The sequence below is a fragment of the Pituophis catenifer genome, unplaced genomic scaffold (genome assembly GCF_029215685.1).
Source record: "Pituophis catenifer annectens isolate HBS135680 unplaced genomic scaffold, rPitCat1.0.hap2 SCAF_8, whole genome shotgun sequence".
NCBI classification, from domain to species: domain Eukaryota; kingdom Metazoa; phylum Chordata; class Lepidosauria; order Squamata; family Colubridae; genus Pituophis; species Pituophis catenifer.
Window position 1 is genome coordinate 10,282,187 of NW_027256888.1, and position 24,432 is coordinate 10,306,618.

Here is a 24,432-nt window from a genome sequence, read left to right on the forward strand (position 1 = left end):
GATAATAAGCCCAATCAGGCTTTTGAGCGCATGGCAATAAGGCCAAGCGCTTATTTCAGGGTTCAAAAAAAAATATAAGACAGGGCCTTTTTTTCAGGGAAACGCGGTAGGTAGGTACTGTAGAAGCTTTTAATACTTCATTAGTGACACATGAGTTGCACCATATATTCAAAACTTGGAAGGCACCTGAGCCTCAGTTCTTACAGCATGAAATTGCTTATTGTCCTTAAGAGCAGTAGTTACACGGGGAGTCTGAAGATGAAAACAAAAATGATAATAAAAATAATGACATGGTAAATGCAGCCCCAGTTCCTGAAGCTCATATTTTTGGGTTTTGTAAAGTACTTATCATCGTTCCTATGTTCTTATTCTCAGCACGGGACTTATTAGTGGCTAATTATCAGGCCATCATGGTTCATTATGAATCTTTTATTATGGTATAATCTCTTCTCCACAGTTAATTGTGTTCCTGGGAGCAAAAGGTCAGCCTTTTTTGCCTACTAGAAAAAGGGAGGTCAAGATGAGAGAATAACACATGCCCCAAAAGCTTAAGATACTTGGAATGAAGTCGCTTGACCTTGCTGAGGCACTTTTGGTTAAGGATGACATGATTACTCAGAACCTCTCCTGAAGTTCCTGGGTTTCCTTCTTCTCTTCTTTAGACACTTCCTTCATAGGTCTGGTTAACAACCTGAGTGGATGGATATTATTTAAAATTGGGTTTACTTTATGGAGTTTTGAAAGGAATATAAACTGTACAGTTCCAATTGTAACACTTTTCATCTTAACATTTTAAAGACTCTTCCTTGTCTGTGTCTACCCCATAAAAATTGAAAAGGTGAAGGACAGCTGTGGGTGGGCAATGAAAAGAAATGTTCCCACACATTTGCCAGTGCCGTAGTAACTTTGAACAGTCACTAAATGAATGATTGTAAGTTAAGGACTCCCTGTATATTAGGACTCAACCATCTGAGTGTACTATTACCCAGGAGAACTTTAGATTACAGGTTGTCCTCCATTTACGACCACAATGGAGCCCAGAATTTATGTTGCTAAGTGAAAAATTGGCTAAGTGAATTTTGCCCCATTTTACAACTTTTCTTGCCACATTTGTTAAGTGAATCACTGCAGTTGTTAAATTAATAACACCGTTGTTAAGTGAATCTGGCTTCCTCATTGACTTTGCTTGTCAGAAGGTCTCAAAGGGGGATCACATGACCCCGAGACATGTGAACTGTCATAAATGTGAGTCAGTTGCCGTGTCTGAATTTGCATCACATGACCATGGGGACACTGCAACAGTCATAAGTGTGACAAATGGTCATCAGTCAACTTTTTCAGGGCTGTCGTAACTTTGAATGGTCACTAAACGAACTGTTGGAAATGGAGGACTACCTGTATTTATAGGTATGTATGGGAATATTTTTGGGTGAGCTAATCTTAGAAATACAATAATCCCAGACTTCTGAAAGTTATAAAGGAGATAGAGCTGTATTCTGAGCGGGACTTCAAGCTAATAAAAATTGGATAGAAAATGGGGTTGCAAGTACTCCTGGTTTCCTTCTCAGTGGAGAAGCCTGTTTTGTCAACACAAGTATGCTTGGCACATGTTGGGAAATTGTACTTAAGTTAGCAGGTGTTGATCACATGCTTAGCGAAGCAAGATTTCTTATCCAATGTTCCTTTTATAGAATGGCTTAAATCATTTATTTCTGCTTTCTTCTTTGTGGTGCATCGTCGTAGAATGCAGCACTACAAAAGTAAATAAAATCAAAGGCACTCTACATATTTATAGAAGTGCTTGTGAAGTGTAGCAGTGTATATTGGTAGATGTATAACATTTTAGCGTAGCATCAAAACATCATCGAGCAAATGCAGCTATATTAAAGCCAGTAAAGCCATTAATTTAAACCATTGTTGATTCCTGGCCGTTAGGCATCCTTAATGGCCCGATCTTAACAAAAGGACCTGCTTGAGTAACTGTTTCTATTGCTTTCCTAGAGGTGAGCAATGATGGGACCATCCAGATTTTTGGTAGAAGGCTATTCTATAGAATAGATACTATGAGAAAAACATGGTCATCATATAGCTGCCTCCTCCATCCTGCTGGTTGCTGCTTTGCTTGAGACTATTGCTCAAGGCTCAACTCTTTCAATTAGTAAGACTATAGATCTGTTGAGGTGGTGAGGAAAAAAGTATTTTCAATTTGAGCTTTACTCTGGATGTCCCAAAGGTGCTTTTTCAGGAGGCAACTGGACTTCCTTGAGGTTTTTTTAAAGATGTTTCCCTTCACATCCAAGAAGCTTCTTCAGCTCTGAAAGGATAGTGGGGAATGGAAGGATTTATATTCCTTGCAGACAGCTGGTCATTTGCATCCTTTTAGAGGGTTGTTGAGCACTTGGAGATTTATCTGTGTCCTCAGGGTCACCTGAATGGTGCTTCTGGTTCCCGTAGTCTGCAATTTTTTCTCTGGAAAGCTATTCCTACAGACTTTTAGCTATACAATTTGGGATGAACACTGTTTGAATGGTGTGGGAGTGCTGAAGAAGACTCCTGTGAGTCCCTTGGACTGCAAGTCGATCCAACTGGTCAGTCCTAGAAGAGATCAACCCTGACTGCTCTTTAGAAGGCCAGATCCTGAAGATGAAACTCAAATATTTTGACCACCTAATGAGAAGGAAGGACTCACTGGAGAAGAGCCTAATGCTAGGAAAGATTGAGGGCAAAAGAAGAAGGGGGTGACAGAAAACAGAGCCTTGATGGTACAGTGGTCTAAGCACCCTGTTATTAACACAGCTGCCTGCAATTACTGCTGGTTCGAATCTCTCCAAGGCTCAAGGTTGACTCAGCCTTCCATCCTTTCTAAGGTAGGTGAAATGAGGACCCAGTTTGTGGGGGCAATAAGCTGACTTTGTATAAAATATACAAAAGTATGAAGGCTATTGCTTAACGCATTGTAAGCCGTCCTGAGTCTCCGGAGAAGGGCGGCATATAAATCAAATTAAAAAAAAAACAAAAAAACGAGGTGGCTGGATGGAGTCATTGAAGCAGAAGGCGTGAGCTTAAATGGAGTCCAGAGGATGGTAGAGGACAGGAAGGCCTGGAGGAATGTTGTCTATGGGGTTGTGATGGTCGGACACAATTTTGCAACTAACAACAACAACAAAAGGAATTGCCATGGCCAACTCACCGCGGGACAAGAGTTACACTAATATCAAAGAAATGGTGGAATAGAATCATTAAAGGATGCAAAAGGAGGACAAAATGAACTCTGAATGATAAAAATTAAAATAATTTTAAAATAATTTTAAATACTTAAATTGAATTGTTGAATTGTTCCACAATGACTTGTCCTGCGGTGAGTTGGCCGCGGCAAGATGGCCATGATGAGTTGGTCACAGCGAGTTAGCTGCGCCAAGTTGTCCCATTCCTCTCCTTCCTACAGGCCTGTTACTCTGTTTTGCTCTCCTGTCCACAGACTAACCAGACCGAAAACTGCTTAGTTGCCAAGCTTGTACAAGGTTGGCTAGGTGCATCCACCTGTTGAGACAGGTGCAGCAAACCCAGGCAAACTTAGTAATTAGAAATGTAGCTGGCTGGATGAGATTTCAAGTTGCCACATAATTTGGTGAAATATGGAAAGTTATTTATGAGTAAAGGGACATATAACAGCATCCCTGCAAGGATGAGGTTTGGATGAAAACATTACTTTCCAACAGATGGAAGTCCTGAAGCTCTACAGAGGTTCTGACATCTTATATCTTATATATTCCTTGACTTCAGTTAGTGGGAAGTTGCTGTGAGAAATGGTTATGCGACGATTGTTCATGAAATGGAATCCTGCTATGAGTACGCATTATTCTGCTTTAAGCAACACACTGTGATGTAATTCTTGACCGCTGAATTAGAATTCACTGCCAGATACAGATGGTTTATGGTAATGATTGTGTTGACGTGAGTCTCGATGTAAACATGAGAACTGGGAAGAGCTTGATTGATGTGATCAAGAACGAAGTGGCGACGAGTTGCACATAAGAAAGATTGAGGCACAGGCTAAGTGCAATTCAGCAAAGGGTCATTGTTGTCAAGTTTGGCATTTCACAAGAATGTATGGGTAACATTATTGATCTTCAGCATCAGAAGGCTTGGGCAAGATGGGCTCCTCACATACTGATGGCAGAAACGAAACCCTCAAGAGCTGGAATTTGCCATCAGTTGTCACATTTATGAGAATGAAGATGGGAAATCATTACCATCCAGAAACTAAGTGCCTGCCCTTGGAATATCACTGCAAAATTTCCCCTGTAGAAAAAGATTCAAAACCTGGGACGTTCTGGAACCTGGCAGCTCAGAGCATCATACCTCAACACTCAAAACTTTGAAACAATGACTAAGGATAATTTTGAGGCACAAGAAGAAAACTTTGCTGCAACGTGGTAATGCTAGGCCTCAGACCTCATGAACCAGGTTGAATCTCATCCTCTTACCACACAAGTCTATCCTTAGCCACATGGATTTTCTACCCTTTTCCAGAATTGGAAAAACGCCTTCAAGGGCATTTGTTTGACTGAAATGAAGAGGTGAAATGGAGACCTGGTTGAAGGGACAAAAATATGAAGTTCTTTCATGATGCCTCTTAAGAAATCTGTCCAACATTGGCAAAATTCTGTGGCAAATGGTGATAATTATGGGTAGAAAGAAATACAGATGACCTAAATTCTCATTTCAATTTATTGAAATACTTTTATTTACACTAAATATGATGATGGAAGCATTACGTTTCATTCAACCTCCCCTTCTCTCTATGCACATGGTATATATTGACATGTATGATGCTGTCTATTTTGACAACTAATTTTGAAAACTAATGGTCTAATGATCTGTAAATAAAAAACTGGTTGCTGAAGGATAATTCTTCAGCAACTGATGGGAGCCAGCATAAAATGAAGCACTGATCTAATCTACTGGAATAGCTCTCAGATACTGCCATCAGGAATCTAACCACTGATCTTAAAGGACAGAGTAATCCACATGAGAATAAGTGGTCCTTTAATAACTAAATCATTCAGTTAAGTAACCAAACTATTCCATATTTTAAGAGAAAAAAAATACCAATCTCATGTTTAAAAAAAATACCATATTGCACTCTGAAAGAAATTGAATGAGAATTCCTGCATCTGATATGGGTATAGTGCTTGTTAGTGCTTGTTCCCAATCTAAAGACAAGCAGCAACAGACTATATTATAAGTAATTCAGTCAAGATATATCTAATACATTTTGGACCATTTTTACAGTTGTCTGTAACAGGTTAGTTGGTGCATTAGCTGAAATTTAGCAAAACCCCTTAGGTTGTGTGTGTGTGTATCTTTGTTTTGTGAAGCCACACAAGATACTGAAATCTTTAAAACAGCTGGAAGTATGCTTTTCAAATGGATTCTTGAGAAGACATTCCATTTAGAATTGCTTCACAATTTTATGCATGAGTTGTGTTTAATAATTGCACTTGCTGCGCTAAGATATGTCTAATGTGAGAGAAGGCAAATGTCTTCCCTTGGCCTCCTGTTTGGGCAACAGTTTATAGAATGTAGTTCTTTAGCAAATGTTTTCTGAACATGTCTTGGGCATTGCCATAAATGCCTTTATGCTAACAAAACATTAAGAATCTCTTTGTCCTAATTCGTTGAGTGAAAAAAATGTCTTTTTTTTTTTTTGTAGGTTTGGGCTGAGCAACAAATTTGAAGCAGAGTTCCCTTCCTCATTGACAGGAAAAGTAAGTATCTTGAAAGCAAGTGAAGTTAATAAAACTCCTAACACATTACTAAATGTTGCAGGAAAATGGGTTTCTTAATGCATATCAAGTCTTAGAAATATATTTACCATCTTGCTTTCTGGGTTCATTCTTGAAGGTTGCACCTGAAGAGTTCAAAGCCAGCATCAGCCGAGTGAATAGCTGTCTTAAGAAGAATCTTCCAGTTAATGTCCGGTGGTTACTCTGCGGCTGCCTTTGCTGCTGTTGTACCTTAGGCTGTAGTATGTGGCCTGTGATTTGCCTCAGTAAAAGAGTAAGTTAGACCCCACTTATTATCATAAATGCTCTAGAACATATGATTGCCTTAATGCCTGGGAGGCCATCAGCAACTCTATGTGTGTGTGTGTATGCACGTACGCACTTGGCGTGTGTGTGTGTGTGGTTGTTGGTTATTTAAATCCCAATCAACCTTGCATAGGCAGAGTGTGAGCATTGCAAAAATGTGTTTCTGGCTTTGCTCCAAGCCCTGCCTGTCTACAGTGCAGGGAGCATTGAAGTACCATTACAATTGATATAATTTAAAATCTAATCATTAAAAGTAAATAGTATATTTACGTCTTGACTAACCCTGCCGTGAAATGTTTAGTTTTCTTGGGGAAGGGTTCACATAATATCATTTTAGGAGGGTGCAGTTTGAGAACCCTTACCCTAATGAGTTGAAATTTTGTTACTAGTATCTTCTGCATCCTTTCCCCCCCCCTTTTTTGCAGGGAAAATTCCTAAATAAAAATAGATTTACTTAATACTGTATATGGTTAATATTTCTGAAGCTGGGATCTACAATACAGGTAGTCCTCAACTTATGACCACAACGGAGCCCAACATTTCAGTTGTTAACTGTAACCTTTGTTAAGTGAGTTTTGCCTCATTTTACGACTTTTCTTGCCACAGTTGTCAAGTGAATCACTGAAGTTGTTAAGTGAGTAACCCGGTTGTTAAGTGAATCCGGCTTCCCCATTGACTTTGCTTGTCAGAAGGTGGTCGCAAAAGGAGGTCACATGACCCCAGGACACTGTAACCATCATAGTTATGAGTCAGTCGCCAAGCATCTGAATTTTGATGACATGACCATGGGGATGCTACAACGGTCATAAGTGTGAAAAACGGTCCTAAGTCACTTTTTTCAATTCCATTGTAACTTTGAATGGTCACTAAATGAACTGTTGTAAGTCGAGAACTACCTGAAGCGGTAACAAAAGCAACCTATACTTTTAAATCCCCCTTCTAAAGAGTATTGTACTTCAGAGTTACAGTATGTTTTTGTGAAATATCTAGTGTGGTCTGAACCTTGCCTTATCTTCTTTGGTGAAGTGTAAGAATATTATGTACACCATATCCCTGGGTTGCAGTCTAATATTAAGAACAAATTTATTCTTAGCAAATATACTGAGGATCCAGTAAAATTTTCCTGACACCATTTCCTATTTACACTCATGCCCTCGTTACTTCCCGCCTCGACTACTGCAATGCTCTCTACATGGGGCTCCCCTTGAGGAGCACTCGGAGGCTCCAACTGGTGCAGAATGCGGCCGCGCGGGTACTTACGGGGGCGACATGGCGCTCCCACGTGACACGTCTCCTGCGCGAGCTGCATTGGCTTCCAGTGGTCTTCCGAGTGCGCTTCAAGGTGTTCGTTCTCATCTTCAAAGCGCTCCATGGCTTAGGACCCAGTTATTTACGAGACCACCTTCTGCCTCCGATAACCTCCCACCGGCCAACACGCTCCCACAGAGAGGGTCTCCTCAGGGTGCCGTCTGTCAGGCAATGTCGGCTGGCGACCCCCCGAGGAAGAGCCTTCTCTGTGGGGGCACCCGCCCTCTGGAATGAGCTACCCCCAGGGATACGACTAATCCCGGACCTCCGGACCTTCCGCCGGGCCCTGAAGACTTTTTTATTTCAGCAAGCCGGGCTGGGTTAAAAAATTTTTTAATTGGGTGAATTTTATGGGTAACGGGGTTTTAAATTGGAGAAGCCTAAGATAATTTAATTTTGTTTTAATGTATTTTAATATTTGTATTGTGTGTTTTTAATTTTGGCTGTTCACCGCCCCGAGTCCTTCGGGAGAGGGGGTGGTATAAAAAATTTAATAAATAATAATAATAAAATAATAACTAAATTTTTCCAGCCATATAGGAAGCACTGTTCTTAAGGTAAACGGGAACAATGATCAGAATTAACAATACAGCATAAGTTGTCAGCCATCCCGCTGGTAAATGCAGCAGAAGAAACTCTCGGGATATTATTTTACCAAGAGTGTAACTTTACTAATAATTCCACATAGGCACAGACATAGCAAAGACAGTTTTCAGGAACAAATTCTCGCAAACGGGCAAAGGCAAGCTTTTGTGCGATATATTAACTCAGACCTTCAGTGGTACATCTAAGAATAATTCATGCACTTCCAGTCTCACTTCCTTGTGCACATAGAGATGCACACAAATACTCAGATGTGTGACATCTCCTTCATCCGTATGTCAAGATTATTTTATGAACAGATACACACACACATATGTACTTCCCATTGCATACAACTAGACACACATTTTCCTCATGTAGCACTAAAGTTGTTGTACTGTGCAATCATTGGCAAGGCAATTTTTGACTACCATACCCATTTTGGTGATCCCCTTCCTTTGGCTGGCTACTGCTCTCTGTGCTTAGCAATAAGAATGATGATTATCAGATCACCCTTTTGTAATATTTACCATCCTGTTGTAATGGCTGTGAGACCACCTTTTAAATGGCATAAAATATAGTTCTTCTTATCACTTGTTATTGTAAAATTAATTCATGTACAGTGTGCAAAATATGTTACCTAAAATTTGCAGCACAACGTCCTAAAGTTATACCCATGTTTTCCCCAAAATAAGACCGGGTCTTATATTAATTTTTGCTCCAAAAGATACATTAGGGTTTATTTTCAAGTGATTATTTTTATTATTGTTATTATTTATTTGATTTATATACCGCCCTACTCCCGAAGGACTCAGGGCGGTGAACAGCCAAACAGTAAAATACATAGATACAAAATCTAAAAAACAAAGTAAAATCGAATTAAACAATTTGGCCCAGACAAATTAAAACACCCCAATCATTTAAAAACCGATTAAAATTTGCATAATTAAAAAGAGGGAAAAGAACTTGTTCAACCAGTGAGAAATACAACATTTTCAGACTAAGTTCCATTTTGTAATTAAGCTAAATTAATACCTGATGGTCCATGGGGTTTTAAATATTTTTTTTTAAATTATTTTCTAAAATATTAGAAAGGAGAACATCTTTTTTCCCCCTTCTTTTAGTACAGCCCATGGAAAGAGTACCATGATGTCCATTCTGAGGGATAATTTGACTCCAATTGAAAAGGCACAGCAGGAGTTGTTGCTTTAAACATTTCCAAAAGGGTGCTGCCTTTAATTTAAACAATGAATTACAAAAATAGTCAAAAAGTCTTCCTAGCACGTTACTACTTTTAAATTTACAAGAAATCCTCTCTCCCCGATTTAGTTAAAACTCTTTTCAGAGTAGCAAAATGAGGGCTTTCTGTGTTCAGGATTTTCTGATGGAGAAATAATTCGTATGCTTAAAATAAAATTGCAGTACATGTATAGTTATTCCTATTGTTAGTAAAACTGTTGTGCAATTTTATGGATTGTGTTTATCCTCATATGGCCATAATTTCCCTTGGTCTTTCAGATCCAGATCTTTTTTTGAATAATGTGTTGTAGACCATCAAAGATGTCCCAAATTGACAACTTAAAATTTATCTTTTATTTAAGGATCATCTTCATGATAGAATTACATTAAAACCAGTACTTAAAATTTTTATTGTTTAATTTTAGAACTATTTCATTAAGCTTCTCTAAGTAATAGAAAAAATTTGAAAGTGGTCCATCAGTGGTACACAAAGGGGGGTCACTTCCATTACTCCTCAGTAAACCCACATAGGATAAAATGGCTTCAGTTTTGTGACCCACTGTGGCCCTTTTACTTATTTAAGGACTATTAGGTTGAAGTGGTTTCCATAAATAATCATACCTTGTTCCCAGATAATAAGTATTAATCTGGTTTTAAAGAAAAACACACGTGATGGTTAGTGTTCAAAATCTTCCTAATGTCTTTTGCCCTTTTAGTTTTGTTTTGTGTTATCAAATGTTCTTAGAAAGTTTTCTGTATGGCTGTGATTGAAAATCTCCAGTCTTGCTCTCAGATCAAGAGCCCCTCTTGAGCTGTGAATGTCCTCACCTGCTCCTCACTGTAAATCACTAAGCTGTCAAGTATCATGATTAATTAAGCTGCACATGCCAGTCTCTTTTTTCACCTGGCAAATAGAGAGGAAAGGAAGCTTGATCTAAGAATTGAGTGATGCTCTTTAAAGTCCCCTTTTCTTCCTCCGCCTTCTGAGGTACTTGCTAATGTTTCATTTAAACGTTCATTCCCGTTTTGTTTAGTGGCCAGGAGTTGAGCAGGTTTAAATACTTGGCAGCATTTAAGTAACGATGAAATGATTTACAAAACTGGAATATTTCTTATAGAAGGGAACATCAGTGGTATCTACATTGAACCTTAGGACGGGATAAATTGACATAAAAGTATAAAAACAAAGCTTGTTTCCCACATGCATGTTGTTTGTTTAATATTGTTTTTAATTTTCTTTTTAAAAAATGGGTTTTTATGTTGCCTTAAATCAGGATGCTGTTCAATTTGTGCTTAAGATTTCCTCCAAATTAAAAGTAACAGTCATTAAATGTTTTTTTTTTTTTAAAAAATCTGCAGAAGGCTCCTTCGGAGGGTTGCATTGAATCTTCCCGTATTCAGTTTCCTATTTATAATGTAAAGTGTTTAATTGTACTAGTATTTGGGAAGCTGGTTTCTTTGCCACCCTTTCTCCTTCCCCTCCATGCAAGCAATGAAATTTAAATTGTACAGCAGCCGTAATCTATTATTTAAAAGGCTCTGGCAAGAAAGATTACAAGGTAGCTTCACATTTTTTGAATCGGGTTTTGCCATTGGTTTAACAGCGGGTGGGCACAGGCAGATGCCCTCTCGGAGGAGAACCTATTGCCATTTTTCACCATTGATAGAGTAGCCTTTCAGAGTCAATGAGCTCTGTCAATGTGAGCTTGTCAAGGCTACAACTTCATAGACCTGAGAGGCGGTTTGAGAGGTCAGCCCTTTTCAGGTTTGCTGTGATGCAAATGAGCTTTAATGCTTAAACAACTATTGGAATTTTTATGTCTGCTCCTTGTTCTTTTTTTTCCTTCACAAAGTCATTGACGAGACATTCAGTGCTTTTTAAATTGGAAGTTGCATTGTGCTAAAGACCTAGTACAGATTTACTGAGGGCTGAAAGCAGTTAGATCATGTTCTTTTCATGGTGCGATTAGAATCAAATCGATTTCCCTACAGCCTTCAGCATTCAGATGGCAATTTTAACAAAGCTTAGGGGGCTAGACAAGGGACAAAACGACTGAACTGAATGTTAATTACACTCTGCAGCCTTATTTTCTTTTGATTTGGAGCTGACTGGCAACTAAATTAACAAAAGTGTGACCATAACTGCTGCCCTATTTTCATTTAAAAGGAGAGCAGGCTCTAAAAGGCTATCTTTACAAAGAAACAAGAGAGGTCTGCTGATCATTGTTAAAGGGCAGGCCCCGTCTTTCATAAAATAAAATAAAAAGTATTAGCCAAAAGTAACAGAACTTCAAAAACTACAATGCGGTAATTTAGTCGTCGCTATTAAAAGATGACTGGAATCCCTTCTTTTTAGGAAAAAAAGATGGCACAGAACCTTACAATTCAACTGTAATAGTTGATTCTTTCATCTAGGCGCAACTAAGATTTGTGCATTTGTGTTGGTTGGAAATGCATAGAATCTCCCCCCCCCCTTTAATATTAGCCCATACATACTTGTGTGTATACACGTTCACTCACAAATATGTTTGCCTATAGAACAATTCACATATTGTTTTCTGCTTTTTTTTTTTTGACAACACTCAGTAAATTTGGAGAGTAAGTTTAAATAATTTTTTTTTAAAAAACTTGCTGGACTCAGGGATGCAATTTATAACACCTCTTGTTTAGTTTCAGTTGAAGTGCAAGATGCTTTTCCACCCCCCCTCTCCCTCAAGTCCCCCCCCCTTCTCTTTGCCTTATAAGGAAACTGCAGCTGTACAAAGTTGAATTTGCCACAAGGCTCAGTGATCCATGCCTTTGCACCTGCAACACTAGTCTCATCTCAACACCTGGTGTCATGATTTATCCTTCCTTATGCATAAAGACTATAAACCCCGTCTTATTGTTGTGTGGTTGATGGCACGGCCGTCAAATGACTATAAACAGTAGGATATATTTCTATTACGACTCAATCAGAACGCTTACCGAGTGTTTAAAGTTGCGGGTTTTGCAGGAAGATTTAATTCCTGCATTTAGAACTGAGAATTTCGGTGCAAGAGATTTAAGGATCAAATGCTTTTGCATAATTTTACACGATGTGTTAAATGAGAGAGCATCGATTTACAACTCGTATCTGTTTTATGTGAAAATCCCTTTTGTTCTTGTGTAGGTTGCTTGAAAAACGCATCCCATTAGATTAGATTCAGTGGATTGTGAATTAATGACTGTTCCTAAAAGCCCTTTGTTAATGCATAGCTTCGTAAGTTTTCCAACTATTTGGATATTTCTTAAAAGTTGTTTTGCTTCCATTTTACTCTTTTTAAGCATACATAACCTCTTATTACTATGACCTCAGCAAGTAAATGTAGAGTACAACAAACTACCCTTTACTGAGTTCCCCCTCCTGTGTCTCTTTTCTGCTGAAACATTTTCACATAAAGGCGGTTGCAAAAGAAACTTTCTTTTCCCCCCCCCTAAAGCAACTCGAGAGTAAAAATTCTTTTTACTTGCCTTCTAGACACGAAGATCGATTGAGAAGTTATTAGAATGGGAAAACAATAGATTATACCACAAGGTGAGTACTGCAGGGAGCAGCTTCGTACTGCTGGGGCTAGAGTGGCTCAGTATGGAAACAGATGCTTTTGTTGAAGGCCAAATATGAAAAGTGGACAAATGGGGGTGTCTCAATGCCGGCAATAAAACATCGCTCATTTTTCTTCTTCCCCTTTCTCTCCGTTGTCTAGCTGTGCTTGCATTGGAGGCTAAGCAAAAGGAAATGTGAATCGAATAACATGATGGAATATGTAAGTTAAAGGGCTGTTTTGTGCGTTTCTCTATTAAATGATCATTTATTTTGCTTCTGATCTTATTCTTTCCACGATTATTAATCAGCAAAGGTGTCAGGAGGCTTAATCGCCTGAGTGGCATGGATTTTCTACGGTTCACAGATGCATGGTTTCATGCGCAGGGCTGATTTATAAAGTTATGAATGACTTGAAAACAAGGCTTCACTGTGTCCTTGGAGGGGAAAAAAAAATAATAAATTAATTGCCAAGATAAAATGGCTTGCACATGTGCTGATGGGGTGTGAAATTTTCAAATGCTGTATAAAAAGAATAACTGCAACTTTGGTTACGCAGTGAATTAGACGTGGGCTGTTTTATATAATGCTAATCAAGTCTTGGCGTATGGAAAAGACCTTTCAACTGAGCAGTTGGAGTTTAAGAACTCTATAAAGACTTTGTAGATTTTAACTGCTCCCATATCTCAGCAGCCCTGAAAATGCTGCCTTCACTCTTTAATGTTTTAAAAGCCTTGATTGTAAGAAAGGAAGTTTAGGTCTTCTTCCTGCTTCTGAAACAGAACTTTGCATATTTTTTATAAAGCCTTCTGAAGATGCAGAAGTTCTTCCTTTTGCAGTCTTTGCAATCGAAATCGTTCCGCTTTATTGTTCTTTGTATTTTTCTGGGGCACACAGGGGAATTGGCTGTCATAAAATCAACCCTCTCTAACAAATACACTATTGCAAAATATACCAGCATTATGAAAATTTAAGATATAAGCAGGGGTTAAAAAATTAAGACGAACCTGCAAAAGTAACTTGCTTTAGCTATTTCTAACACATCCATGCCTTTTAATTATATATCTTGTCTATTATTTAACACAATGCACGCATTATAGACAGTATGTTAGAAGATTGATTTAAAACAGTGCTTAAATAGTTACAAATTATCTTAAAATCATCTTTTCTGTTAGCACTGAAAAAGAGGAAATACTAAGGCCTATATCTAGCCTAAAACATAAAAGACTGCCTAAAATGCCCTTTTTACAGAGTAGCTCTATTCAACAAACTGTTTCTTTTTAACATCTATTATACTTAACATGTTAATTTATGATCATCTATTATAGCGAACATGTTAATTTATGATAGCAGACACATGATAACTTTGCAATAATTGAAGGCAAGAAAAGAATTTTTGGCACTGGTTTTTAAGATTGGCTATGTAAAGAATTCAGCACTTTATTTTAATAATTACTTCAAGCTTCTGGCCTTTATAAGACCATAATAAAAAATAATAGACTTTTTGCATGCTCATATAGAGCTACTCTGATTACAATTACCGCTTTCCAGTAACATGTTCAGAGGGTAATAAGTTAATATCCCAGCCTTTGAGCCTATTGTAATAGTATTGTAATGCACACAACAAAATTCAGGTCAGTTTAGAAAGCACCTGTGCAGAATTTCAGATTTGAAGAGGGGCACCTGAGTGTGCACGCAGCCCCTGATGGCAGCTCCCATAAACCACATACCTATTTTCACAGGATCATGCTGCAGTGGTGGAGGCAGCTACACCATTCCTGAAAAAAGATGCAGCTGCTTTAAGCAGTTGCTGGTAGGTAGTATGAGAGGGCTAGTACCTGATTCAAAGTGCCAGTTTAGCTTTGAATATGAAACACTGCCCAGCTCCAGTATTTACTATTAAAATACTTCAGTGTTTAGTATTAAAAATGAGAACACAGTGAACGACACCACTCATTGATTTTTATATTGGCATAACTTAGACTGCACTTTTACTACGCATACCTAACATGGCCACATATATTTGTACTCCAAGGTATGTTTGAATGGCAAAAGGAGCCCCAAACTGCAGTGGGTAGGTAACCTCTAATCCAGTAGATCGCTGGAGGTGATCTATAAATTTCTGCAATTTCTCAATATCGTACAGTCGCATTGTAATACTTATGCAGATTATTCTCAGACATAAACTTGATATGCAGAAGTTGAACATTTTTAATTTAGCATAATCTTTGACAATCTCTTCAGGTGTAGCAAACGTTTCAGTCAGACAAGAGTCTTACAAGAGCATGCTTGTTGCAAGAACAATATGGCAAATATTCCTTAATATTTTCAGAATTTGTATTTTCTTGGGAGATAAAATACTCTGAAAGGAGCAGCTCACTTGGCCTGTCTAGGAAGACTAACTAGCCTGATAGACATAAATACTGTGTTAACAATTAAAATTAATATTTCATTTTAGTTCTTTTATATTGCAGAACACATTCCCCTATATGTGATGATATACATTTTAATAAGGCAGTATTTTCGCTAAACTAAGTTGTAATATTTGCTGCCGTCCTTCCAACCTAATTCTTAAAAAGAATTTCTTTTAGATCGGTTGCCTTTCCCTCTTCCATGAATAATTTACTACTGGAAACTTAGTAGATTTTAGAGACTAGTGGGAAAGAGAAGCCAAGAGGAATATGAAAATATTGATGAAAGATGTTGTAATTGAAGTTACTTTGGGTCGAATGGTAATAGATTTATACTGGAGCCATTTTTCTTCCTCTTAGTTAACCTTCAGAATTAATTGTACTGAAATGGTTAGTTGCTCTTCGACAAAGAGACTTTAGGCATGATAAAATGGGCATGTACACACAGCCTGCATTTTCTAAGTAGGCCCTATCTTGCTGCAGCCTTTATTACATAGAACAGCTGGGAATTTGACTCTCTTAATATGAGCATGCCTTGTTAATGAACCTGCCAAACACCTTCAGGGGTGACAAAGGCTGCAGGGACACCTAGTGCATTTTGTTCTCTGCCTTTGGCGTTCCTTCCAGGTATAGAAAGGATACCTTCCATGGTATGGGGCATCCCGGTTTGAAAAATACAACCCCACCCTCATTTTGGCCACAAGTTTAGTCGCAGCTTTCTTTGGATCAAGGCTTACATTGATATTTTGGACAAATATCCGCGTGTATTTTTATCTGAGTAAAACCGATCAACTAAACAGTTTTCTGAGAAATGCATGCGCGTATAGTATATATGTTGCTCAGTAGCATGGTTGTAAGGAACAGGGCAACTCTTTCTTCTGAGTCTCCAAACAAAGCTTTGGAATATGGGTTTCTCAGTCTTTAGATGTATGTTTTCAGGGAGTTCACAATTGCAGGATTACCATTATTTCAGCTTCCCATCATCCCCCTCTCTTCACTGGACACTGAGAAAAGAGAAATATTTGACCCACCATAAGCAACCAGTGGGAGGGGATCACAGTTGCCAAGTGAGCAGCAAGCACAAAATAGCTGGGTCGCAGAACTGATGTGTTTCATGTGCATGAGTTCTCAGGTTCCTTCTTCCTGTTTCTAGCTAAAATGATCACACTAGAATCGATGTGTAAGATATATTTCAATTGTCTTGGAGAGATGTTGTGCAGCTGAAAACATGCTGAGATAGTTAAAACAGATGGAGACCCAGTTCGGGGTAGTGGTTAAGGCATCAGACTAGAAAGCAGGCTAGAAACCATGAGTTCCAGTCCTGCCTTAGTCACGAAGCCAGCTGGCTGACTTTGGACTAGTCACTCTCAGCCCTAGGAAGAAAAACGCAAACTACTTACTGTATTTTTCGCACTATAAGACGCTCCTAGGTTTTGGGGGGGAAAACGAAAAAAAAATCTGCCTCTGCCTCCCAGCAATTTGCCTCCTTGCAGCAAACAGCCTGGTCAGCTTCAGCACAGCCTGATTTAGCACAAGCAGCTGATTGGCGGTTGGATCGGCCTCCCGGAATACTGCTGATCAGCTGTTCCAGGCTGCGGCAATCGCCGCCTACACACACCCCATTTTTGACCTCCGCACGTCCTGTTTTTGGCCTCCGCGTGTCCTGTTTTCGGCCCATTCCAGATGGCGGAATTACCACCAAGCGGCGATAGACGGCGGTGGTGATCCTCACCGCCTAGAATGGGCCAAAAATGGGACACACGGAGGCCGAAAACAGGATGTGTGGAGGCCGAAAGGGGGGCACGTGGATGCTGAAAATGGGATGCGCAGAGGCAGCGGTAATCCCCACAGCCTGGAACAGGAATACCTCCTGGCAGTATTCCAGGAGGCCGATCCAACCGCCAATCAGCTGCTCATGGTAAATCAGGCTGTGTGGAAGCTGACCAGGCTGTTTGCTGTTTGCTGCAAAGAGGTAAATTGCTGGGAGGCAGAGGCCGAAGGGTGGGGGCCGGTGGGTGGGCGGGGCTTCGGCAACATTTGCTTTATAAGACACACAGACATTTCCACCCTCTTTTGTGGGGGGAAGGAAAGGAAAGTGCGTCTTATAGATCGAAAAATGAGGTACTTAAACAAATAGATTTAACTTAGGAAAAAGTAACTTCCTTTGTTCCCAACCATATATATGTCAGTTGCAAAAATGTTTTTAAACCGGGAGGAAATTAAAAAACATATTGCTTATGTACAATAAGGGAGCAGCATAAAAGCAAAATTAAAAGCTCTCTTGGCTTTGCCTAAAATCATTTGGATCCTGGCTATGGGTTATTGCCTTGTCATGCTGAAAACGTCTGCTAAGAAACTTTGAAAATAACAATGCTGTCCATAATTCATTTTTTCTTTCTCTTTCTGTTTTAACAGGTCATTCTTATAGAATTTTTACCAAAGACACCAATTTTCCAACCAGATTAGCATTTGCTTTACCTAGAGACTTCCTGAGTATGTTTCATTTCCAATGGTGCCTTCCTTGGTGCTCTCCTCGTAATGATACAGAGTTGGTTCTACAGGATCTTGTGGTGTTCTTCGTTCTTTTTCTTTCCGATTTTTTTTTTTTGAACAACATGTTCAAAGTTCATTTTGTCAAATTTGGCACATAGCATTCTGTGTGATTTAAATTATTACCTTCCCCCTTTCTGTTAATGAACCCTGGTCTTGAGGTATGGGTAATATGTGTGGGTATGTGTTTGAATATGCACACACATACATACATGTGTGTGTTTCTATATGTATATATGGATAGCTATTATATACAAATGAAAATAGCTATAAGTATTCTAACCCCAAGATAGACATGAAAATTGGCAATCATTTTTAACCTATGCACTTGCATCTCTACATCTAAATCTCACCATATTTGGCTGATGACAATATCTGTTTGTATCAGATTTTTTTCCCCCTCTCCTCCTCTCTGGGATATAAAACCAGTCTCTTCTGAGCCAACAAGCAGTATTCCTTCATAGCCCTAGCATCCATTCCTTTTCTTGTATCTTGAAAAAAAAAAAAAAATCCTGTCTGCTCAGAAGATGTTCCTCCTCCAGAAACTTGAACATGGATTGCTATTTCTCCACGAGAAGACTTAAGTCGCAGATTTGCAGGTGTCTAATGGCTAATCCTGCTCAGGACTGTAAAATTGACTAGTATTTCCTAAGAGGGCTGCTGCATGGACAACGGTAGATAATCTTCCTGTGGTTAAGAGATTCGAAGTGACTGAAGAGAACCCAGGGTTCTACTCCTAATCTCTTAATCATGGTGAAAAAAATAAAAAAAATAAAGTGATATTTTGTTTATACCAACTCCATATGTGTTTGTGTGGGTGCTTGTGAGAGAGGGGAGAGTGAATGAGTGAGTGATATGTCTGTCGGCGTGCAAGCCAGCGAGCATTGTGGTTCATGCCATGTAACAGCTTTCTTATCGTTTACCCGATTGAATAGTACACGAGGCTGCAAGATGGGCAGAAATATATTTGTTAAATATTTCAGTAGTTTTGAGTTATTGAATGTTACAGTGTTTGGCTCCAACCCATAGAAAGCTGTATTTAAATCCCATAAAATTCACTTGGGCCTACTTTATTGGTTTCTAATGCTCTCAAGTTCTATTTATTTCATTAGGACTTAAGTGCAACTAATATTCTCCTTTATTTTGAAGCTTTCCCTTGGGTTGGGGCCTTTGTGTGTAAAACATTAACAGCATTTGTACCAGATGCTAGATGTGTCGTTAATGTCTTGATTTTTACATCTGTATTTCAGGTGGATGAATTTAAAAAAATGGTTATTTGAATTAATAGTTTACTGAATGTCTGGAGTAAATACTGCATTCTAACTTTTAAATTTTATGTTTACATGGTTAGCTTTCTGTTTTATTTTATTGTTTGCACAAGGAAACATTTTAAAAAAAATATGAGTATGTAATAATATGCTTTGGTCAGGCCAGTTTTTAGTTTCTTGGCTGCGCATATCTTCATGTATTAAGTTCAATGCCTGTTGTATGCAGTTACTTCTGAAACATTTGTTTCTGGATTTTAATGTAGGTGAAATATAACATATTTTAAGGGCCTGTTCTTCATGTAGCAGAGCAATAATGTGAATAGCCAACAAATACAGTTTGCATAATATTTGTATTAATGAAATGTTTATCCCACTACTACAACAATATCAGTCCTTTTCATTTAAATATGTGTTTTGCTTTATTGTCATATACAGATACGTTTATTGTGTATTTGCCAATGTTCGCTACTCGCAACAGATTGCTAATATATTTTGAATATATTTTGTGACAATTTAAAGCTCTGCTTGCATATCACACCATATAGTGGCTCCAATATACTTTCATTGGCTAATCTTGTTGTGGTTCATCCAGAGTCTGGCATTTCTGAATCTCAGAATCTCAATGGGAGACAAACGGAGCATTTGCGTAGGCCCTTCTGTTACTGAAATCCATACAACTGACTTTGATTAGATGCCATGCATTTTGCTTGACATATGTACCCCCGGATTCTCTTTAAAATGAAGTAATAAGGTTCCTTATTACTTTAAGCCACGATACAGTTTGCTTGTTTGGGGCTGAGCGTGTTGCGTGAATGAATCATGGTTTATTTTAGGGCATTAAACTAGGGTTTGAAACCATGGTTTGTTGTTGGCTTGCTGACTGCAACCTTGATTGAGCTAATGTGGAAAATGAACAGATATGTATGGGTTGGATTCTTTTCTGGTTGACTTTTGGTTTGATTCTGTACCCTACCAAGGATCACTTTAACTGGGGGTAACCAAAAAGAAGGAAAACAAATTAAATTTGCCCAAAGCCAAAATTACCTTGCCCATCTGCAAAACTGATTCTAACTTGATTTTTTAAAAAAATCACACTAAGTTTATCCCATGGTTGATTATGATACATGAATGCAGCCTATGAAAGAACTTTAAAATATGTACTGTATTTTTCGGAGTATAAGCTTAGTTTTTGGGGAGGAAAATAGGGTGGGGGGAAGAAATCTGCCTACCAGGTATTCATCTGGCGAGCGTCCTTAGTCTGGTCAGCTTCAGCACATTATTTTGCTGGTTTTTATCCCCTGCTTGGGGATAAAAAACAGCTTCTAAAGCACAACTGATTTTTGGAGAGAGAAGCAATGAGAAAAGCAGGCAAACCACGGAAATCGCTTCACTCGCTAGCGCCTCGTTAGGGCTGAAAAAAAACTTCACAGCTGAGAGTCGGAGGGAGCAAGCAAAGCAGGATCACTTCACTGAAAAAAAGCTTAGCTCGCTAGCGAAAAATAGCTTTGAAAAAGCTATATTCAGAGTATAAGACGCAGCCAAATTTTCAGCCTCTTTTAGGAGGGAAAAAAGTGTGTCTTCTACTCTGAAAAATACAGTATATAGTTTTATTCAGGTATTCCAAAACTATTTCCTATCATTCATGATCTGCTTTTTTCCTTAATACAAGAAACCATATAAAGCATTTTCTCCTCTTCTGTGAAATTTCCATAATGTCTTAGAACATAAATATTAATAATGATGGCTTGGGCAGTTTTCCAACACAGTGTGCTTATTGATTTGAATGGGCTTATTGTCCTTATATCTGTTGTGTTGGCGTGGGGTCTTAAGTACACAAGATGTAAAATTCACCTCTGTCCCTAAAGTGGAGAGAAAATTGCTATTCACCCTTCGCTTCTTGGGTCTCTCTCTTTACTTCTGTGAAGGTAGGACCTCTTTCCAACGATCCGTTTTGCATTATTTAGTTTTCCTGGGGAAAGAAATTGGCAATTTCTTGCATGTGCAAGAAGCTTGGCCTGCATGCTAGAGCTCCTGTATATGGATATAACTGCTGAGTAGGTTGAATGTTTGATTTGTTCCATTAGAAAAACTTGGCTTATAAATATTTTCTTCCTCAAAAGTTTTTGTCAGTCAGAACTTTACATGGATAGTTTGGCAAGTATCATTAGGGTTATAAAGTCACTAATGAAACGAGAACTGCTCCAATATTATATTTCTCTCTTAGTTAAATAATACGTCTGAGCTAGCTCAGGTAATTTCTGTTGGATGGTGGTACAACCCAATAAATCTGGTCCAGCTAACAAGTTTTGTTAAACAGCATAAGTTCTCATGAGCTGAAGCTCACTTTGCAGATGCTTAGAGTCACTAGAATGATGTAGGATTTCAATTTAGATTGAAGTGAGCTTGTGAAAAAAATCTTACTTTTTAAAAATGCTCTAATAATTAGATCTTCTCCATAATAATGATTTCCCTGAACTTAGCAACTGAGGTTGGCTGATCGCCCATGGATACACTTGGTAGACTTGATAACTGTTTATACAACTGTGTTAATTTGGCAAAAACAATTTTTTTAAAAAGCATGTCCACTCCTTTGATTTGGGTTGCTTTATATACATTTGCCACCATGTCTTTTCTCTACTGGTATGTATTGGATTTTTAAGGAAATCTGGGGGTGGTGGGCTGGGTTGATTTACTTGAGTTGCAAGCACAAAACTTAAGAAATTGCTAATTTATTCATGCATGCCTATGTATTAGATAACAGATTTACATCTCACATGGCAGTAGCAATATGCATATTAAAGCTGATAATAAAAATGTTGGAAGTATGAAGACTAATGAGGCCAGAAAAAGTATAATATTATTGTCTAAAACTTTGGAAAGAGTTTTCAGAGAGTTCACATTTAGTCACTTATGAGTGTAACAGAATTACAGTTAGTCCTCAAAATATTATGTTGCATTTACATTGCTCGTTTAAAATAATCTTCTGGTCACATGCCTTTCAATATGCAAATTACTTCATGCTCTCCCAGCTTGTAAGTAATTTTCCTCTGAACCAGATGTACCTCAAGGTACTAACAGTGGCAAGAAACCCACTAACCACTAAGTGCTTGTCAGTACCCTTGTTTTACGGTATAAGACAAGTAAGGAAAAAGTGTTTCACCGGCTCCTTGATGGCCCAGTATCATGAACTGATACTTTAATCCTTAAAATTTAATCCTTAAAATGAAACTCTTTTATAATTATGCAGGTCTGCATTTAGAAATATATGTTCTTTAAGAAATCATCCCCAAAACGTTTAAGGCTATACTGTACGTACCAAGAGTGATCTTACTGAAGAGTAAGCAGTCTTGAACATGTTTAATAAGCATAAGACTGTAATGTAACCCTAACCATTTGGACAGCTAATAAAGAAAATCAAAACCTCTTTCGAGGATTAAGAAAACACAACTCTGCCTAATCAAGCATTTGTGTGCGTGCGTGCGTGCATGTGTATATGTGTATTTCCTTAAGTTTCTTGTCCACTAACTGCTGATTTGGTCCAGAGACTGAATGCCATTCTGCACCATGAAACCTATGATATACAGACATACACACAAAAAGTTGATCAAATGCTACACGAACAAATAGATGAACAAACTTTTACATTACACACATGATCTGCTTTTAGTTGTTTCTTTTTAAATGTAACCTGTCCGTCTTTCCAAAGTAATTTTAAATGCTGTCCAGATTGCTCCTCTTAGATAGGAAATCTAAGAGCATGTTCTGCTAAAAAAAATGTTAAGTTTTGAATAAAATTGCCTTGTCTATATAAAGGAGGTAGTGAATAACATTTTTTTAAAAAAATTGAAATAATTCTTCGTTTCTGGGTATCTGCATTGGCTTATTTTGAATTTAACCTCATATTTCAAATGTACCTTTAAACAAAGATACAGCCTTAATACTTTTGTCAAATACACTGACAGAATGTCCTTTGAAGATGTCTCTGGAACTGAATTGTATACTGCTTGATTAATTCCTCAATTGTTACATAGTTAAAATGATATTAAGATACATTCCTAGCTTGTTAAAGTGTATTTGTAAGAGATCTTTTTTCACAATATGGCTTTTGGCTTGACATCAAGGTTTGGGGGGACCATAGTTCTTAACCATTTTGAGAAAATTGTATATCAGAAGTTTCACCAGCATCCTTTGATGAATTATATTACTTTTGTCATATGGCCAAAAAAAAAAAAAAAAAGTTGCAGTAAAGCTGAAAACTGATTCTTAGCATACAGTCTCAGGTCTTGCCACATTATAACTTTATTCCTGGTCATTGTAGACCACCTTATCCTAAGGTTGTAATGAAACTATTTTATACGGAGTTATCTAGACCAGGAAGTTTTGGTTTGGCACTGCTAGGTTCTGAAGGCACGCACCAATTCAGGCCAAATAAAGGAAAATGGTGAAATGTCATGGGATCACTTTAAGTGGGTTTATTGGGCTGGAAAAATGCTGTGGACTACCTGAGCTTGAATGCTGAGGTCAGCATTCCCACGGCCAAATGCCTGTCTCGGTTGTATTTGGCGATTCTCAGTCATCCAGGTCATAGTTGTCATTCCTCACCATCCAGTCAGAGCTGAAGAAGCTTCTTGGATGAGAAGTGAAACGTTTTCAAAGAAAAACAAGAAAGTCCAGTTGCCTCCTGAAAAAAAAAGCACCTTTGGGACTTGGTTGTGTTGCAAATGCTATACGAGTTGGAACTACCATGTTGTATTTTCTCTCACCCCTACCTATCAACAGGTAAACTGGACCAAATAGCTTGATCCTTAGATATGTCAGTTCCTGTAGCAGCTGAATGAGAAATTATGCTAGAAGCTGTTTCCCATTACCTCTCGGAAAAGAATCAAAGGGCAAGGTAGCCTTCCCAACAGCCCTGGGTATTGTAACCTCTGTGAAAGACATCAGGTTGGGAAATGCAGCTGTTACATGATTAAATTTTCCACGGCACTGTAGGGCCCAGTTATCCTTGCCTTCAGCTCTTTTTCCTCTTCATACTTCCACATGAAAGCAGACCCTTTAATTCAGCATATCACTGGTAAAACTGCCACTTAGCAATCTCGGAAGGCATTCCTGTGACAAAGAAACCGGGTGAGTTGCCAATTAGATGTAGGCAAAAGGTGGCAAGCAAGAACTTGGGTAGTTCTTGGAATAGAAATAAAGGAACAGAAGCAAGAAAACCTTGGTAACAAGGATAAATTAGGAAAGGGCTTTCTATTTAAGACCTTCGTTGCAGTGAAGTGTTGGTGCATAATTCCTGAAGATAGGAGTGTTAACAGTCAAATATACTATGATAATATACTTCTATTTTAAAGTACATTCAGCAGAAGAGCAATCCACTGCAGGACTTATTTCTGAATAAACCAATCCAGAATCGACTA

General features: G+C 38.3%; 1 protein-coding gene across 1 annotated transcript in view; it reads left to right on the forward strand.

The window, feature by feature from the left end:
• The window catches only part of CHIC2 (cysteine rich hydrophobic domain 2), a 31,555-nt gene extending 12,134 nt beyond the window's left edge, over positions 1-19,421 (forward strand). The window contains exons 2-6 of the mRNA XM_070948321.1: positions 5,717-5,771; positions 5,908-6,063; positions 12,724-12,780; positions 12,950-13,009; positions 17,613-19,421. Of these exons, the coding sequence (XP_070804422.1) occupies positions 5,717-5,771; positions 5,908-6,063; positions 12,724-12,780; positions 12,950-13,009; positions 17,613-17,663 (379 nt within the window). The 3' untranslated portion in view covers positions 17,664-19,421. The remainder of the gene's footprint in view (positions 1-5,716; positions 5,772-5,907; positions 6,064-12,723; positions 12,781-12,949; positions 13,010-17,612) is intronic.
• Positions 19,422-24,432: the final 5,011 nt, after the last annotated feature.